A 20,226-nucleotide genomic window follows, 5' to 3' on the forward strand; every position below is an offset into this window, starting at 1 on the left:
GTGACCTGGGCTCCAGTAGTAAGATCTCAGATATGTGCTAAATGATAGAGTGAAAAATTGTTCTCACTAAAGACGAGAAGACCTGCGGACGCTCAGAGTCTGACGGGTTAAGTATTTAAACAATAGAGCTAGATTTGGAAGCCATGGACCCGACAGTACAACAAAAATGATCCATTATCTCTGGGGAGAGGAAACAACCGTTGATAAGGATTCTAAAGTATAATATGAGAAAAACGGGTGCTTCCTGAAACATACAGGCATAACAGCATCACATGGGGGGCCTCACATGAGGGGAACTCTCCAAAAATTGTGATGTTCAAATTCAATGGAGGATTACATGCAATTGGCTTTAAAGTATGCAATGCAGAGATACTTTCCTTGTCTTTTCAATTGTCATCTAAAATCCTGTAAGGTTATACAATTAGAGTAAAGTACAGGGAACAACTGATGAGCACAATTTATTATTTTACATTAGTAGAGACTGAAGATACACCCTATTTGTAATGGTGTCAAAAAATTGGAAAAGCTGCATAAGTTACTTTGAATAGATTAACACTGACCTACAAGCCTCACTCTGGAACAATTTCTAGGTGATGTGTTAAGGTAGTGGAACACAATTTCATCTCAGATGTTGAAATCTACATTGTGCAGAGTAAACAATTACACCGGAATTTCACTGAATTAAAATGCTGCATTAAAACTCCAAATTTATTCTTTATAAGCTCCAATGTAGCACATTTCAAACAGAATGAAGATAGAGAAATTAGCTCAGCCATATGTGTCAAATGAGGACTGATTTTCAGTATCAGTAGTTCAAGATTGCAATGAGTCTCGTGGTCAATGGGAATCATTTTTGATAGTCACAATAAAGGGATTAGAGAACACTGGGGAAACTTCACTAAGTCTAAAATTCTACATGCATGGGATTCGATGCCACATAAAATACATAGAGCAGAGATTTATGTAGAATTAGAATGCTGGACATATCACCCAGGATGGTGAGACTAAATAAATTGAGAATGCCCACTATCCTCTGGACCAAAGTGATACAGAGGAACCATGACTGGAAGCCAGTTAAGGAGTACAGAAAGAGTGGTAGAATTACATGTTATGTCAGGCAGAAAAAAACTCACTAAACACACTTAGGTGAGTAGTGATAATCACTGTGGATATCAAAAACTAATGTTAAATGACCTGATGCAGAGAAATCATTCAGTGACACTTGGGGCACAATTCTAGAAGGCATAGAATGAAAGAACCAGGCAGTAAATTCATGTGGTGACAGTCTAAAAGAGGCATGTTAAAAACTATGAACATCGAACAAACGATAAGAGATGACCCCAGAGAATATAATGCCAATATTATGTTAGATTATGGTCTGGTTATGTCAATTTTCAGTTATATTTCTTAAAGTGTACTTATAAAGGAATAGAAGGAAATGCAATGCATGCTCAGCATGTTGTTGTCTTAACTATTGTAGTAATATTGTGTTGAAGAAGGATTAATTAATAGCAGAACAATCACACAATGTTCCAGACAGATATAGCACAAAGTTTCAATTTAATGAAATATATATGAAGGACATTAAGGGATTTTAATAAGCATTTATTAGCATTGGTATATACATCACATGTATGGAAGGTGCCTTAATAATTCCAATAGTATCTTTGAATTTATTCTAAGCTGGCAGCAATGTTAAAAACGCAATGCAATTATTTAGTCAAAAATAAACCCACAACACACTAATAGAACTTTAGAACTTTCCACATTTCCTGAGCTATTTTTTTACACTATTAACACTGTTACAGAGAGAAAAAGTTGTCACTTTATTCAAGAAAAAGTCGGTGTAAGATTTTAGTGGCGATAAAACTTGCATCAAGTATTCCCTTTTGTTCAAACAATCTTCAATCAGTACTATATTCAGCAAGTTAAATTTGAGAAAAAGATCACACTTGGCAGACATGTTGACATCATATAAATTATATTATCGTTTGAGCTGCCATCCACAACCAGATATAAATCGGTGAATCATGTCAAATGATCTTTCAGCCTGGTCATATGGTAAGATATGCCCTCCTCCTCGTACAATCACCTTTGGGATAGATAAAGAAAATGCCTTTAAAAACTGAAATAAAAAACAATTGACACATTTAACTTGCCACTGTCAAAAACACAGGTTTTTACTTTTAAACGGTCATAATTCTAGTAAGCTAGATTTAAACATCCTTGTTAAGCCTTTAACTTGCAAACGCCCAAGTGCAATGCTAGCCATATTGACAATGCATGCATTTGTTACATACAATCCCCCATAAACCACTAACTTACAAGGGCTGGCAGAATGAGACAGACCAACAGTCGCATAGAAAGCAGTAAGACTTTTGATTAGTACTAATAGAGGTAGCCCATACATATTTTCTGACCTTAATCAGAAATGTTCAGTCTGGAGCGCCAGTGGGAGGTGCTAATTTTTAGAGAGCAATATACTCAAAACATTCCTGTTACAATACATTTTGCATTGAATATAGGGGACAACACTTTTGAGGGGGGACATCTACTACTGCTATTCTCCTCTTAAGATCTAGTACTCACACTACAAGGTAAAGCCTCTTTTAGCTTAAAAAAACCCACATGTAACGTAACACTGTGAAGTAAACCATCTTCAATGTAAGTGGACAATACAGTGGAGCTTCTTCATTCATGTTCTTTTCTAGGAGAATGTAATTGTAGATAGAATGCATATGGATGCAAGGTTAAATAAATACTCGAGAGAGTGGTTTTGTTAGTGGGGTGATATGCTTTACTCTGGATTATATCCCTGCAGGTCACAAGTTGGAACCCCTTCTGGTGTTGATAGACTGAGCACAAGTTAGTTAATAGTAACGCTTCCTATTTACCGCCATGCAAATGGGGCTGGAAATAAAAGCAAAATCGCAATTTTTATCTGGCTAAACACAGTTGTTGGGAATCAAATTTGATAGTTACTAGTGGAAAACAACTTACAGTGGATTCACAAAGCCACTTGCACACCTACGTTCAACATATGTGCCTAAAAACTTTAGATTAGTTCAACTTAGAATACTCCATAGACCCTACCTTTCCTGTACCACAATAGTAAAGATGGGAAAAAGATGGGAAAAAGATTAGACTTCAAATGTCACAGAGGGTGTGGGCAGGAGGGTTCATTTTACCATATTTTATGGGAGTGCCTGAAGATTAAAACCCATTAGGAGGATATAGTACAGTGCCTACTGGGGGTGTGAGGGGTGGATTTGCAACCCTCGACTACGTGGTGCCTCCTCAATGCATGGGACGCAACGGATCTTACCTGCAAAGAGCAAATCTGGGCAATCCTGGGGACGTCGACCGCTAAGCGCAATGTAGCCCAGAGATTTGGGGGGGGGGGGTTGGGGGGGAGGGTCATCAACAGCGCCAACATCAATAGAATGGAAGAATTACATGGACTGGTGCATGGTGGCGTAGAAAGTTGTTCATGAAGCTCGGGGATGGCCTAAGATATGGGAGAAGATCTGGGGTAAATGGAACACTTACAGGGGAAACATATGCATTCCCCAGGTCCACCAACCCGGGTGTTGTTGCCCCAAGACTGGCCACCCAAGAGGAACTGGATAGTTAGACCTACAAAGGGCTGTGAGACGAGGGGAGGGATAACTGCACTGCTCTGTTTTTAAACTTTATGTACGAATGGCTGCTCAGATATGCTTAGTAATGTACGCACTGTTATAAGCTCAATAAAAAGAAATTCAAATATGTGCCTAAATAGTATGATTTGCATGGTAAATTCAATCATTGAATTAAAAAAGCATGAGTTTAAAGTCAAACTGATTTGAGCAAATGCAAATTTACAATCGGAGGGTGTAATTTTATTTTGGAGTAAATCTGCTCCTGTGGCTGGTAGGTAGTATTCCATTGTTAGTTGGTGAAAAACCTGGTAATTTGTTAGTATTCACAACACTTAGTCCATTCACATTTGGATACAGTTGCAAATGTACTCCTATAATGCAAGCAAACAATGTTCCTCAATAATTCGTTGAAAATTAATTTGTTGAGAAGTTTCTTTAAGGGTGGATTGTGAACAAAGCATTTTATCCTAAATTCAGTCAGGAGTGGAAATGGAGGACTGAGTCACTTTACAGAGGGAAAGGCAAACCGAAGCTCTCCAACAGGGAGCAGCTAGCTTTTGAAGCAGACACACAAAGGAGGACCACCTTACTGCTGGAGTACATAGAAGTGATAGAATATTATCAGACCAATGTGAGGCAGCTTCAGTGCACAATACTCCAGCTGGGAAGTCAAGGGCTAGCTAGCCCATTCATTCAGCTCATAACTCAGTGCCGGTGCGGTGCTCAAGATCAGTCTTGCTAACATATGTCAATTGAGGAGGTCCAAGGGGTTAGATTGTTTTGCAGCGAGATAGGTCATCTGCACTTTGGATCCAGATAAAGTTTCAGGATCCAGTGACAACTAGTCTAGATATCATTATGGGCTGTTTTCAATGGGTTCTCCAAGAAGGATTATTATTGATTTAGGTCATTGGAATTTGTGGTGTGTATTTCTATTAAACACCTTGATTCAGCCATGGATGCTGAGCTGCTACTGTGTTGTTGGATCAAAGATTATGATTTAAAACCAAACTTTAATAACACAAAGGCTGCAATTTGATGTAACACTAATAAGCGAGCCCCAATCTCTGCGTCACCATTGCGTTACCATTTTTCCTGGTGTTTTCTACCTATTGCAGTTCAGTCGATCAAAAAAAAAAGAGAGAATTTGGCAATCTCAAACACCAGTAGGGTTTCTGTAAGCGGCCTTAATGGATGCTGTAAACCCGCTGATAAATCACAGCGTGGAAACATTCATTCATACCTTTTTGTAACACGGCTCCCACTCTACCATTAATTATTATCCCGATTTATGAAATCTTAAGCTTACATTGATAAATATCCCAACCACAATTTTATTTATAGAACACTTAATAAATATATAAATAAATTAATAGCATCAATGCATCATCGATTAAATAAAGATACAAAGCATAGCTCCAAATTGTTTCTAAATTTATGTCTGAACACTTTTACGGCAAAGGCCATTTTCTGTACGGTTTCATGGGTTTTGTTGGTTAACACGTATTTCAAGCCTGTTTTGGAAACAGGAAAGCCTTTGTTATTTAATTTGTATTCAAACATTTTATTTACCAACAATGACGTTAATGGTTTGATCCTTACTGGTGTTTTTAAATGCCATCTACCCAATATTAAGAACGATGAAGACTGATTGTAAATATGTTTCAAAGGCCTTAATAATGGAACAAAGATCAGACAGTTTAACAGACTATAAACCCATTGTTTGTTCTTCACTTTTGTGGTCTCAATGGAAGAGTTTTTTATAGTCTTTCTTACACAAGTCTTTCAATAGTGACAGTCCTAAATTACTCCTTCTCTATTATACTACTTGGGCAATCCTGAGATTTTGAAATGCAGCAACCATTGCTTCAGGTAATTGCCATAGGCACTGCATTTAAATGCCTAAACCCAATACTCATGTATGTGGCTAATAATGAAGGGATGCAGTCTATAAAAAGAGTAGAATGGGAAGGCACATCCTTTTGCCATTTAAGCAGTAGAAAAACACTGGTGTACAATTCAGCTACAGCATGCATTACCTAAATCATAGGAAAATGAGTTACTTTGTTCGTCATTTGGGGGGGGGTCAGTTATTTGCTTTGCATTTAATTTCTTACATGACCAAGTCAGGTGAGGGCTATGAGACCAACAACAATAGCTGATTTAGCTTATCACATAGATCTCTTTAGAGACATTTGAATAGAAACTTAAAAGTGCTACACAGACAACTTTCCTCCACTTAGATATTAGGTGAGATTTGTAAGGGAAAGTAAACTTGGTGTAAGTAGGCAATATGAACAAAGATGCAAGGACATGTGAATAAACCATAGCTCAATATACATGAAAAGCAATGCTTAATTTGAATAAATAATAATCCTCAACATGTATTGATTAGTCACTTACAATTCTAATACGTTAATCCAAATACAGTTACAATTAGCTATGTACAAATATGAAACTATGATACTAACCCAAAACATACAATAGCTTAATACAGATCTTCAATCCTGACCCGAATGGCTTACAAGCAATGCTGGTCAAATCTAACCGTAGTTATTGGCCACAGTGATTCTTTCCACTTCACTCTCAATGTTGCAGTTAGTGACTACACCAGACTCTTGAAAGGGATTTCTACTATACATCCTCTTTAGAAGGGGTGGCTCGGTTGCCCCGTGTGAATTCATCATGCTTCTTGCCACATACTACAATAACCCTGCTAGGTAGTACAGTTGAAGATCAGAGAGCCCCAACCCACCCATCAGCATCTCTAGCTTTACCCTGCTCCGTTGGCCTGTTCATACCAAAGAGATCAGGAGAGTATTTAATTCTTGAAATGCCTTCTTCAGTATGATACAGAATGAATTATGGATGACAGAGTCATCGCAGCAGAAACACAATTTTACTAAATGCTACCCTGCCTATGACCAAGAGTGGGATCGTGTTCCAGAACTTAATCGACTCATGCAGTCTGGCTATCACTTTACCCATATTAAGGCCATATTGATCTGCAGGCATGTGGCTATCTGTAAGCCAAGATATCGGGATGCCTGTGTTTCCCTGTGGAGCTCTGGGTCAGGTAGTGCTACTCTTCCTTTGCAAGTCATTCCACCCAGTGGGAACAGCACAGTCTTATTTTTGTTAGCCTGAAGGCCCAAGGCTGCCCCAATAATATTCAGAACCCATAGTAGTAGTAGTAGTAAGTGGAGAGAACAACACAGCTGTTTCAGATATGCAAGGGTATCATAAGCATACATTGATGTGTGGTGCGGCATCCCTGTGCCCCAGAGCCCGCCAGAAACGCTCACAGCAACACCACCAGTGGTTCCATACTCTGGGCCAACAGAAATGGAAACCGGTACCTCGAGCGATGTCTATGTAGCCAAATGATACCTCTTGTACGGATCCTTGCCACGGGAATAGTGTATAGCACGAATGTTGAGAGCACTCTCTCCTACTTGGCCTCCCTTAATCTTCCGTCAAATTAGGAGTAAGCTGACAGGAATAGGCTTGGTACAATTCCGCCAACAGCACATTGTGCCTGGCGCCTTACAACAAGCAAGTTCTTTGACCACCTAGGTTAGCTCATCAATACCAAGGTCTGACTACAAGGCCTTATACGGTTCCCATGAGAGTCTACGCAGAATTACCAGGTCCAAACACCCAGACTCGCAAAACAGCTGGCGTGACACTTCCCCCCCCCCCCCCCCCAATATAAATCCTGAAAATGCATCCTCAATAGCTCGGTAATCCCCATCTGTGTAGTCACAGTCTCACCATCAGGCCGAGTCAGAGCCAGAATTACAGGTGGTGGCGATTCCCTTTTAAGTATCCAGGCCAATAAGCAACCCATCTGGTTTCCTTTAGCATGATGTTTTTTTCTGTGCTCTCATCTCGTTACTCCATCCCACAGTTCACAGAGTTTACACATAATGGCCATCTGACATACAGTCTGTGGCCCCCGCCGGGTTAACTGATTGTATGTTTTCCAGCTTCTGTTGTCAGTCCAATAATTCTTTCCAGCTGTATCCGGGAATTATGGACTCTAGTGATACATCCACCCCCCGCATGACAACTTTAAGGGCCTCCCACTCTGTTCCCATGGTGGTTGCTATTGTCCATTTATGTTTAAAATATCCAGTCAGCACTTCCTTGAGCCCTGCTCTATGGGCGTTGTTCTGTAGAGCATAAGAGTCTAATCTCCACAGTGGAGCACGAGGTCTTGTCCTCTCCATGCTTTATTCTAATAGGGGCGCAGCTTGGTCAGAAAGAAATCTTACAAAATACAGAATCTTTCCCGTCCTGTGTGCAATCATGAGTAAAAAAACTGTCCAATCTACTTAAAGCATTGTGGTGTAGCAAAAAAAACACCCTCCCATCTGGGTGGGTTTCCCTCCAAATAGCCACAAAATTTCATTTTTTCATTGTCTCCCTAAGTGTAGCTGTCCTGTTGGGCTACGTTTTCTGTTTAGGGGGTGCTTGTCCACTTCACTGTCCAGGACACAGTTAAAGTCTCCTGCTCATATGAGTGGTGTATCTATGTAGGGGATTGGATGGTCCTCAAAAAACCAACATAGAAATCTGTTTTATGGGTGTATAGCTTAAGGAGGCTTAGCGTGCTACCGTCCAGGGTGACATACAACAGCACATACCTACAATCTATATCTGCTTTAAGGAATATCATCTGGAAGGGGAAACCAGGGGGAATCCAGATTAAGACCCCTCATTGCTTAGTTGAAGTAGTTCGAGGAGTATAAGTGAAACCCCTATTTATTCCACAACTTGTGTTCCTCCCCATCCAATATGTGCGTCTCTTGGAGGAATGCTATACAAACTCTTTGTCACCTTAGGAAAAACGATACCCATTTTCTTTTTACAAAACTGTAAAGCCCTTGGAAATTTCAGGTGACCATATTAATTGTGTTTGTCATTTTATCATTCGTACTGTCTTTCAGGAATGCCCTGGCGTCCACCTGAGGGACATCTCCACTCTGTCTCTCAGAGTCCCTTCACCACGACTTCCCTTGCCCAGACTTCAAGTTCATTGATAAGTTGGTTCTTTCACTGAGCCAGCTAAACTTTCCCCTTCCCACTTCTGGGTAAACGCTTCCTGCTACTAACTGTGTCTCACCAGTCAGAACTACCAGGTGTTCTAACTTCCCTCCTCCCCCTTAAAACTATATAGTATAAAGTTGTTCATTCCCTTCTTCTTAAGCCTATAATGTGGGGTCACAACCAACCTCCAATGCACGTGAGGGCAAAATATCCAAACCTTGGACCAGAGGGAGGTGTCACCCCTGGTTCCCTACTGTGTGCACTTCAACTTTTTATCAACCAGACGAAAAAACATTTATTTTAGTAACTCAGTAATACAGAAAACCAGACTCAATCATGGATGGTTTGAGTGCAGGCGATCTGATGGCTTTGACAAATCCCCAATCAGTGTAGTTGCCGCCTCCACCTAGGCTCCAGCCTCCTCTCTGTCTCTTTCAAGACCCAGGACTCCATCTTTACGGACCACCAGGCAAGAATATGACCTTGTGCTCCCTCCACTTCTGCATGTTTGTCATCAGGACAAGTGAGCACTTCACCTCCCGAGGTCCATGGAAGCTTATCGAGGCAGGGGGGGCTGCTTCCACCATGTGCTTCTACTCAATCCCCAGCCTCTTCAGGTGGGAACAGGAACATATATCCCATTTCCATAGATTTCAGTTTTTGTTTGACAGACATAAAGGACTGTCTGAGGCATTGAACCCACTACTTGTATTCCAGGAATACGTGGATAACCTAATCAATTATCGGATCTCTGGATTCTCAACCAGCAGGTAGAATTATATCCCAGTCTCTGTAGTTGAGGAGTTTTGCAATCAATATTTATGGGGGTGCACCCGGCAGGGTCCTTGGGGCCGATGTTCTACGAGCCCTTTTCACTACAAAAAATCTAGACAGTGCAGTAGAGCCAAGCATTGCTTTTAGCAATCTTTCCAGACACAGTTCTGGGGGATTACCCTCGACTCCCTCTGGGAATCCCAGGAAGCAGTCTGAAGTGGCGCAATAGAACCTCAGGGTCTTCGACCCTCTCCTCCAACTTTATGGCAATCTCTGTGAGTGAGCCTACTGTTTCTGTAAGTCTGGACTTCCTCCTACATGGCTGTCATGTCTCATTCTGTGGTCAACGATCTCTCAGCAGCTTTTTGCAGGTCCACTCGTAGCAAGTTAACATTTTGGGAGATTGTGTGTTTTTGTCTCCAATGCTGAGCACAAGGTTTCCATTGACACAAGGTTTTGGGCACCCACAGGGCCCCTCAGCATCTGCATTGCCAGTTCATTCTCAGGTTCCAATGGGGCCCCTCCTCCTTGATCTGTCTCAGTGGCAGCAGACTGGTCCATTTGTGATTGTGTGCTCCGCTGGGGTCTAATCCTACCCATCTTGTTCCAGAGGAGTTGGGGGTTATCAGGCTTCCAATGGGTGTCTCAGTTGGCCCTCCTTTGACCCAACCCCCTCCCCTGCTTTTAGCGCAGACCTGGTTCTCTCTTTCATTTTCTGCTCTAGTCAAGCTCATTATGACCCTGCAGCTGTTCATCTGGCCTTCAATGGTGTGTTGCCACTGGCCCACCAGTGCTCTCTGCTCCTGCCAGGCTCCGTCTTGCCAACCACCATCCCCCTGGACTGCTGATGAGCTGCCACTGGCCCGCAGACTCTCAGGCAGCCGGGCCGGTCTAAGACCCCAAGTTTTTAGGAGAGTCAGTAACCAGACTTTGCGGTGTTCCTGATAAAATTTACAGAACAAGACGGTATGGAGGGTAGTTTGTGTTGATTTTACGTCACAGGGACAAAGAGGTGGATTTGAGTCCCAGACGTTTGGGGTTGGAAAAGCTACCAGCTTGTGGAATATGTTTAGTCTGAATCTTATCAGGAGGTAGCGATCAAAGGTACCAATATTGAGAGTTAAGTAGGGCTGAAGTGAAAAGGTGGATTGGACCGTTATTGCATGTTGGACGGACTGTTTCCCTGCTTCTGATTGTAATCTCAGATTTTCCAGATGGCCCAAGGCTCGTGTTTTTAAGTTGTTTTTTTGTAAGTTCTCCAATTTTTTCTGGATTCGAGTAGTATTGTTCTACTCCGAGGTCGATGAAGAAGTTTCGGATATAGGCTAGCCATTTAATTTTTAGAGCATAGTCCAGGGACATTGCATCTGCCAGTATCGTCTTTGTGAGGTCATTTTTTTCTGAAGCCCAGATGCGGCGCCATAGGAGTAGCGGTTGTATTTTCGCAAGATCTTCGATGTGTGGAACGCCCAATTCTGTGTGGCAGGCGTAAGTCGAAACTCGCTTTGGGGCTGATAGGAGAAATCTAAAAAAGTTATTTTCTGCAATTTGCAGGGAAGTAACATCCATGTGACCCCATAATCCTGCGCCATATAGGGCTGTCGATTGGCATTTGGCTTTATATATAGTCAGCAGCTCCATGGGCGGACGTTTTCCCAGTTTTTGTGTGAATGTCACCAGTGCAGCTAATGCTCTTTTGAAGCAATGTTTCCTGGCTTCCACTGCCTTTTTCCAGGAGAGTTTGTTATCTATTGTGACTCCTAGGTAACAATATTCAGTTGTGGAGTCTATTTTTTGGGTATCAAGGAAAATGGTTTTTTGATGTTTTCTCCCGACCCCAGCCTTCATCACAAAAGTCTTTTTCACATTTATGTGAAGGTCTAGGGTTCTCATGAACTGAGAGTATCTGTTGAGAGATTTTTGGAGTTCACAAGGGGTTCGTGCCAGGAGGACAGCGTCGTCCGCGTAGAGCAGAGCGGGGATCGGGCGATGTTTAGCCTGCGGGAGATCCCGGGCACCCTTCAAAAGCTCTACCTCCAGGTTGTTAATGTAGAGGGAGAAAAGGAAGGGTGCCAGGACACATCCTTGTCTGACCCCACGCTCCACTCTAAATGACGCTGTCAGTTCCCCCTTTGTGCCAAAACGAACTCTTGCGGAAGGGTTAGAATAGAGTTCCCTTAAAAAGTTCAAGAGTGGCGCAAATTATGTTTTCTTCACAACTTAAAATACTTTGGCTGGAGTCTTCTTTGAACAAAATGTCAGACATTTTGTTCAAAGAAGACTCCAGCCAAAGTATTTTATCGTTTCCATTTTGCTTCATTGCAAACCCTAGTGGTAGTTCTTTAAAAATAGTCATACATTCGTCAGGTGGATTGAGGCAATCAGATTACATGACCTCAAGAGACAGATTGCAAGATTGAGCTGTTAAGGATTGGAACGTCTCACCCTACCCTTGCTGTGTGTGAGAAGAGTTGAATAATTGGGTAGCGTCTCGTGACTTGCCCAGGTGGGTGTGATCAGAATTAAAGTAATTGAAGTCTGTCTGAGTTTCCTGACCACAGAAGTGGGAGAAGTTGAACAGTGTAGGCAAATATCACTGACCAGTCCGTCCATAGAGTATTGCCCTTGGATTGTGGGTGTGATGTCTGGATGAAAAGCTTTGGCATTATGTGCTTTCTTTTGTTGCGAACAGGTCTATTGTGGGGGTTCCCCACTGTTGGCAGTAGGTTTGTAATAATTTACTGTGTATCTCCCACTTGTGAACCTACTGGTGTGTCCTGCTGAGGAGGTCCACAATTGTGTTGTCCTCTGCTGGTATGTATTGTGCTATGAGGTGGGTGTTGTGACTGTGCTCCCATTTCCATATATTTTGTGCCAATTGGGATAATTGTACGGAATGGGTTCCCCCCGGTTTCTGAATGTATTACATTGCAGTCATATTGTCTGTAAGCAGGAGGATAGTTTTCCCTGCTATGTTTGTGAGGAACGCTTTGAGAGCCATTGGAATGGCCAGTAGTTCTAACTTGTTGATGTGTAGAACCCCTTTTTGTGCTGTCCAGTGTCCCTGTACTACAATGTCCTTCATAGGAGCTCCCCATCCCAGAAGTGATGCACTGGCTGTGATTGTTATCTTCGGGATTAGCTCCTTGAAGGCTCTCTTTGCTAATATGTTTGAGTGTTTCACCACAATAGAGCCTGATAGAGTGAAACCAACACTAGATCTTCCATGTTCCCTTCCGCTCATGACCTTTGAGATGTTAAACACTCCTGGAGGGGTCTCATGTGTAGAGAAGCACAAGGCACTATTGCTATGCAAGATGCCATCATTCCTAGTACACACAATATTGTTTTGACTGGTAGGTGATGCGACTGAAAAAAAACCTGTTGGTTCTGGAGATTGGGAACCCTTTGGGGATTGGGGCAAGATGTCCCTAAGATGGCATTGAGTATTGATGCCAGATAAGGTTGAATTTGGGATGGTTGGAGATGTGATTTTGTCACATTGATTGAGCAACCCTATTGATGAAATAGATGTATTGTCTTTTGGGTGTCTGATAGACATTGGTTCTCATTTAGATTCTTGATCAGCCAATCGCCAAGGTAGGGAAACACATGAATGTTTTCTCTTTCTAGTTTTGCTACTGCTAGGCATTTTGTAAAGACCCTTGGGGCTGTTGTTACTCCAAAGCGTAGTGCTTTGAATTGATAATGACGTCTACTTATCGCAAACCTCAGGAATTTTCTGTGTGCTGCATGGATTGGATGGTAGACGTTCTGATAGTATGTCGCGATTTAATGGCCGCAGATCCAAAATGGGTCTCAGGGCTCCATCTTTCTTTGGTATTAGAAAATAAACGGAGTACACTCTTGTTTTGAAACCTGTGTGGGACTATTTCAATCAACCTTTTTTGTAGTAATTCCTTTACTTCTTCTTTGAGCTTGTGTAGATGCTGTGGATTTGAAACCTGCTTTTTAGGGGGAATATTTGGTGGCTGTTGAAGTAGTTCTAGGCAATATCCTTGTCTGAAAATGTCTAAAACCCACTGACCTGCTGTTATGTTTTGCCATAACTGATGGAATTGTTGTAGACTTTCCCCGCCTGGTGTTTTGTGGTTGGGTGGTGGGGAGGGAGGGTGGTGGTGAACAAGTCATTTGGTGGGGTGTTGGCATGCTCTTGTTGGGGGTGGCTCTCCCTCTGTCTTTATTATTTTTGTAGCCTCCACAATAGTAACGATGTCCCTGCTAAAGGTATTGTGGCTATTGACACTGACCGGTATTATTTTATGTGGTAGAGGCTTTTCCAGCTCCTCTACCTTGGTAAATACGAAACGGTTGTTGTTTTTGTGTTGTGGTTAGCAAGGCACCAATTGATTTGGCAGTATCTGTGTCTTTTAATTTTTTCCAGCTGAGCGTCTCCAGCTCATCCGGAGGTGTTCCCCGTCAAAAGGGACATTTAAAATATGTTGCAGTACTTCTGGTTTGAACCCGGAAGTGCTTAGCCACACATGTCTTCTGATCATGATATATGTGTTTATGCCCCTAGCAGAGGTGTGTGCTCTATTTAAGGCACATTTGATGGTAGCATTTGAAATGAGTTTACCCTCGTTGACTAGATCATCTCCCCGCTTTTTATATTCTTCTGTAAAATGGTGCATGAGCTCCTATATTTCATCCCAGGTTGTTCTGTTGTAAGTGAGAGCAGGCCCACAGAATTCTCCATTGATCAGCGTGCCTAGTGGGAACACTTTTTGCAGCTGCGTCAATCCTTTTACTCTCCTTATCTGGAAGAGGTGCCTCTACAGTGCCTTGTGTAGCTGCCCTTTTTAGGTCTCGCCTGGCATTAGCAGAGCGCATGCGTAGCTCTCGCCATGCAAGCCCTTTTTGGAATCAATACGGTTTCAGAGGCTTTCAGGAACTCCGCCCATCTTTTTCATTCGCTGGCGTCATCCTCAATGCTAACCGCTGGCTCATGATTGAAAAGGAGGCTTCTTAGTCCCTCCTGGTTACCGCCTTTTCCACTTTTGGCCCCGCCCACCGGGATTGGATTTTTTACTCCGCGGGTGACACAGTGTCTTCTAATTACTCTGTGAGCACTTTCTTTTTCATTCCCACAATGGCCTGGTGACAGCTTTTTAGGTCTCGCTGAGGACCTCGCTGGTGTTTTGAATTACGATTTCTGCGCGATTTGCTTTCACCGCGCTTGTTCTGCCTGCCGTGGCTTGTTCATTTAATTATTCAGCCACGCAATTTGCTCAGGGATTTGCTTTTGCTGCGCTTGCTCTGCTTGCCGTGGCCTGTTCAATTATTTAGCTGCGCAATTTGGTGTGCGATTTGCTTTTACTGCAATTGTTTTTCTTGTTCATCCAGGGCTGCGTGACACTATAACCTCTACCGCGTTTCCTCTATAAATAGTTCAGAGTGACACCACTGACCTCTAACCTCCTGCTTTCCATTTCGAGAAACAAATGCATTACTACTCTTTGTTACATGTGGTTTGAGAGGTGCATTAATTTTTCATCACTGAATTCATATACTTGACTATTTGCTTTTTACTGTCCAAAGCTTATTTGCAAGTTCCAGAAGGCAAAGGCTATTGCGCCTGAATGCGCAACTGGCAGCTGACTCAGGGTTAACTATGAGCATTGGCCACTCGGTGATCTGCTCTCCCCTCCCACCTCAGCAGACCACTCCTAAATCCATTACCAGGTCCCTCGTCTAGTTCAGGTTTTCCTATGCATTCTGGGGTTTGTAGACTTATGGATCGGAAACAAGCATCCTGGGACTGGTTTCGAGGTAAAAACCCATTATCAGCCAGGCTATCTTGAATCTAGTGCCAAAGTGAGCAAGGGATCCAAGTAAAGGCATACCCTGCCAACTTAGGGAGAAAAAAGCAAACAAGGAGATGGACAGAGTGCTGCAACTTTTCAGACACTCACCCCCGTCACAGATCTGGGTTGAATCCATCATCGTTCTTTAGCTCACTACACCTCCAATTTAGATCCAGCCATAACTCTTAAGCTGTGATGAAGAAGATGGAATCCTTCAAAGAGCATATATGCTTTTGAGAATGTGACAAAGGATAGTTAATTTGACACTGCTATAGCACATACTTTGTTCAGGGACTGAAAAGAACAGTGCATTCCTGAGGTTGAAAGGACACTCTTCCAACAGCGAAGACAAATACCCATTTGGAAAAGCAAAACAAAACATTTCTAAAGATAGGACTTTAAAAAAATCACTTTTCTTAGAAATATAGGGATCTGCACACTGCATAATAGATCTGAGTAGATGAGCAAGATTGTAGGTTTAGCAACAGAATCTTTGATTGATGTGCCGAATCACTTTGTTCTGTTATGTAGTTGCGGAGTAAACTTTGAGCTCTGTTGTGTTGTTGAATGGGTAATCAATGTGACTTCCCTACACACTGATGACGACTCTTCTTGTTTGAAAAGGAATACATTATGTGCTAGTTGAGGTAAACTTTTATTAGCTTAAATGTGGGTTCAGTGATTGGTGAGTAAATTTGTATAATGAGAATTTGCTAATTAAGTAAGGGAATTGAGCTTAAAAATGTATAAGTTTAGACATGTTTCCCATTCCAGCTCTGCATTTTTGGCAGCGTGGAGTAAAGTTTTAGCCACATGGATGTTCTTGGAGGCAGGGTTTGTAACCAAATAATCTTCACCATATTACAGCAATTCTTCAACAAGGTACAAAAAGAAGTGCAAAGACAGATTGGCCTTTTGGTTAGCCCCTTCAGCTATTGGCTTTCATGTGTTTGTCATTACTGGACCAGCTGTCCATCAAGCCCATGGCCATTCTTGGATGGCTAGGTTACCCCATTTGTGCTCCCTATTATGTTTTGAACATAAGGCATTATTTAGTCCTCAGATGACATTTGTAGCTTTGTACTAAAACCCAGAGTGTGTTCTTTGATGCATTTACTTTGCTGAAACTACATTTTAATTGCTGTCTTTTTTTTCATTTACAAATTGTGTGCTTGGATGCTAGCTTGTCAAAAATTCATACAGCTATTAAGTAACTGCCCAAGCACATTCATTTGTTCCACCATAATGCCATAACACATTGCTGAATTTACTGATTTTTTGTTTAAGGAAAAAAATGTGTGCTCAATGGGTTATTTTAAAAAAATACTGACCTTTTGTCAAAAGTATCTAGTAAGCATTATTGTGCTGTAAATCCCCTTTAAGTTAACCTATATCTTCGCCAATTTAATTTTCTCTGTTTTTTTCCATATAAAATACTATTTTTTGATGATGCAGCTTAACTCTTCTAATGCAGTCAGTTTAGGGTCTGGGATCTTACTCAAGATTCCAAACTTTTGGAACCTAATATATTGCTTCGTTCAGGGGCGGCTGTAGGCTAATGGTGGCCCTGGGCAGGGAGCGCAGTTAGGGGGCCACGGAAGAGGGGGTCCGGGCATGGGCGGAGCACGGAGGCCAGTGAAGAGAGGGGGGGGGGGGCAGGCTGTTTGGAAGTGGACCAGAGCCAGAGGCCACCAAATCCCTGCCAGGGGCCACCACACAAATATGTATCCATCCTCAGAGGATTATTATATTAAGGATATATATTGGCGTGGTGGCCCCTGGGATTTGGTGGCCCTGTGCAGGTGCACAGCTTGCACATGCCTAAGGCCGGCCCTGCTTCGTTATGAGATTTCTTTCAATGAAATCATGGGGAAACGCAAATAAAGTTGTCTATTACTATACACTTCCCTTGACAGACGCAAAACAATCGATTTGCCAATGCTTGTTTTAACAATGCAGCCTCGTGGTCCGGGTAGGGCGATTGTTCTGACTAACCCAGTAAAGCAAGTAACTTTAACAGCCATGCAGAAGAGGATGCCGAGTACAGCTTAGGACATGTATATAGGGGTACGCGTCTGCGTGGGAATTGCATACCTCGGAACATTCGAGATGATCCATTGATGCGAACCAGATGGAAAGAAGAAATAAGTGGCCTTCCAGGGAAACTCCCAGCAGCCAGCATTTAGAACCTGGGGATTTGCAACCATTTCGGTAGACTGATGTTCGTAAAGCTACGGTCTTATGTTCCTATCCCCATTTATTCAATTATGTGAAATATGTTCCAAAATAAGCAATGAACAAATTAGAAAAGCTAATAGCTAATGTGTTTCTTGTTTATGTCGCCATGTGCACAGTCTCTGTAAATGTTTCCTAGCAGAATAGGCAGTGATTAACGCAGATACTTTTGAGAAGTATATTAAAAAATGTGGCATTTAAAAAAAAAACAAGTCCACACGAGATGTGTAGCAGATGGGTTGACCCACTAGTCAGAGCAGTTAATGTTTACATAAAGTGCAAAGCAGCGTTCAGAGTTCCTGATAGATGGCAGGCACGTGCAAGCTCGCGCAAGATGCTCAGCTGCCACCAGATGCACCCAGTGTCTATGCCTGCGGCAGCAGGAGGTCAGGCGTGACCTGTGACCCGACGCATTATTGCAGATGGTTATTTGACTAGCGTGCGGACGCTTCGACTGTGGGCGTTTACAGGCCCGCTTTCCTTTGGGCTTCTCTTCTGTTGCAGGGCTAGAAGTTAATGTGCTGTGAAAGCTAGACGGGAAAAAACACAGCAGCAGAACTAAACAAAGGCAATAAAACATGGAGACAAAAGGCTTGCTGGTGCTTCGCACAGCAAGCAGCCCACAGATGACGCCTTAAAATGCGATGCAAGTAGTACTTGCTTTTAGCGGTTTATAAACCATCTGAATGGAATTCCTAGCAGTTTTAATCTTTGTCCCTACTGGATGGATGCCATAACTCTCGCAAAAGCCTTTTATGAAAGTTTTAGCTGTCACAGGCAGATTTACTCCATCGAAACGTAATCTTAATAAAACAGGTTTTCCTTTTTTGCTACAAACCTGGGACGATGACGATACTCCAGCTCAGTAGGATATTGGTATATATACAGCGCAGACTACACCCGACAAGGCGCTCGCAATAACAACTTTTGCCGAGGTTTACCCATTAAAGACCGACATTTATCCTGGATGAAGTATTTTGGATGAGGTGATGACTGGGTAAAATTAACAAGCCTTGGAAATGCAATAGGTCTCGCACCATTAGAGTTAGTGCTTTTAGAATTGTTTATGGGTTTTTTTTTGTAAATGTTTAGCATTTTTGTTTCCTGTAGCCAATGCTAAAGTATTACAAATAAAAAAAGCCATAAACATTTCTAAAAGCTCTAACTGAAATGGTCTGAGAACTATTGCACTGTGTGAGGGTGAGGGTGAGTGAGGGTGAGGGTGAGTGAGGGTGAGGGTGAGTGAGGGTGAGTGAGGGTGAGGGGTTGAGGGTGAGTGAGGGTGAGGGGTTGAGGGTGAGTGAGGGTGAGTGAGGGTGAGTGAGGGTGAGTGAGGGTGAGTGAGGGAGGGTGAGGGGTTGAGGTTGAGGGTGAGGTGTTGAGGGTGAGTGAGGGTGGGTGAGGGTGAGTGAGGTGTTGAGGGTGAGTGAGGGTGAGGGTGAGTGAGGGTGAGGGGGAGTAGTTGAGGCTGAGTGAGGGTGAGTGAGAGTGAGGGTGAGTGAGTGGTTGAGGGTGAGGGGTTGAGGGTGAGTGAGGGTGAGGGGTTGAGGGTGAGTGAGGGGTTGAGGGTGAGGGGTTGAGGGTGAGTGAGGGTTTGAGGGTGAGGGGTTGCGGGTGAGGGAGGGTGAGTGAGGGTGAGGTGTTGAGGGGGAGGGGTCGAGGGGGAGGGGTTGAGGGTGAGTGAGGGTGAGTGAGTGAGGGTGAGGGGTTGAGGGTGAGTGAGGGTGAGTGGTTGAGGGTGGGTGAGTGAGGGTGAGGGTTTGAGGGTGAGGGGTTGAGGGTGAGTGAGTGAGGGTGAGTGAGTGAGGGTGAGGGGGTGAGGGTGAGGGGGTGAGGGTGAGGGTGAGTGCGGGTGAGGGGTTGAGGGTGAGTGAGGATGAGTGAGTGAGGGTGAGTGAGGATGAGTGAGTGAGGGTGAGTGAGGGTGAGTGAGGGTGAGTGAGGGGTTGAGGGTGAGGGGTTGAGGGTGAGGGGTTGAGGGTGAGGGGTTGAGGGTGAGTGAGGGTGAGTGAGGGTGAGGGGTTGAGGGTGAGTGAGGGTGAGTGAGGGTGAGGGGTTGAGGGTGAGTGAGGGTGAGTGAGGGTGAGGGGTTGAGGGTGAGTGAGGGTGAGTGAGGGGTTGAGGGTGAGTGATGGTCAGGGTGAGTGAGGGTGGGTGAGGGGTTGAGGGTGAGTGAGGGTGAGTGAGGGTGAGTTTGAGGGGTTGAGGGTGAGGGTGAGGGTGAGTGAGGGTGAGGGGTTGAGGGTGAGGGTCAGTGAGTGAGGGTGAGGGGTTGAGGGTGAGTGAGGGTGAGGGGTTGAGGGGGAGGGGTTGAGGGTGGGTGAGGGGTTGAGGGTGAGTGAGGGTGAGGGGTTGAGGGTGAGTGAGGGTGAGGGCGAGTGAGGGTGAGGGTGAGGGGTTGAGGGTGAGGGGTTGAGGGTGAGGGGTTGAGGGTGAGGGGTTGAGGGTGAGGGGTTGAGGGTGAGGGGTTGAGGGTGAGGGGTTGAGGGTGAGGGGTTGAGGGTGAGGGGTTGAGGGTGAGGGGTTGAGGGTGAGTGAGTGTGAGTGAGTGAGGGTGAGTGAGGGTGAGTGAGGGTGAGTGAGGGTGAGTGAGGGTGAGTGAGGGTGAGGGGTTGAGGGGGAGGGGTTGAGGGTGAGTGAGGGTGAGGGGTTGAGGGTGAGTGAGGGTGAGGGGTTGAGGGTGAGTGAGGGTGAGT

The 20,226-nt window shown here is 43.7% G+C and overlaps 1 protein-coding gene across 2 annotated transcripts in view; it reads right to left on the bottom strand.

Annotated features, from left to right (window-relative positions):
• Nucleotides 1-1,589: 1,589 nt before the first annotated feature.
• Nucleotides 1,590-20,226, bottom strand: part of CPVL (carboxypeptidase vitellogenic like) — a 632,086-nt gene continuing 613,449 nt past the window's right edge. For both annotated transcript variants that reach the window (XM_086941713.1, XM_086941714.1), the window contains exon 13: nucleotides 1,590-2,092. In XM_086941713.1, coding sequence (XP_086797839.1) covers nucleotides 1,985-2,092 — 108 coding nt within the window. In that variant the 3' untranslated portion in view covers nucleotides 1,590-1,984. The remainder of the gene's footprint in view (nucleotides 2,093-20,226) is intronic.

Source organism: Lissotriton vulgaris, chromosome 10 (assembly GCF_964263255.1).
Source record: "Lissotriton vulgaris chromosome 10, aLisVul1.2, whole genome shotgun sequence".
NCBI lineage: Eukaryota > Metazoa > Chordata > Amphibia > Caudata > Salamandridae > Lissotriton > Lissotriton vulgaris.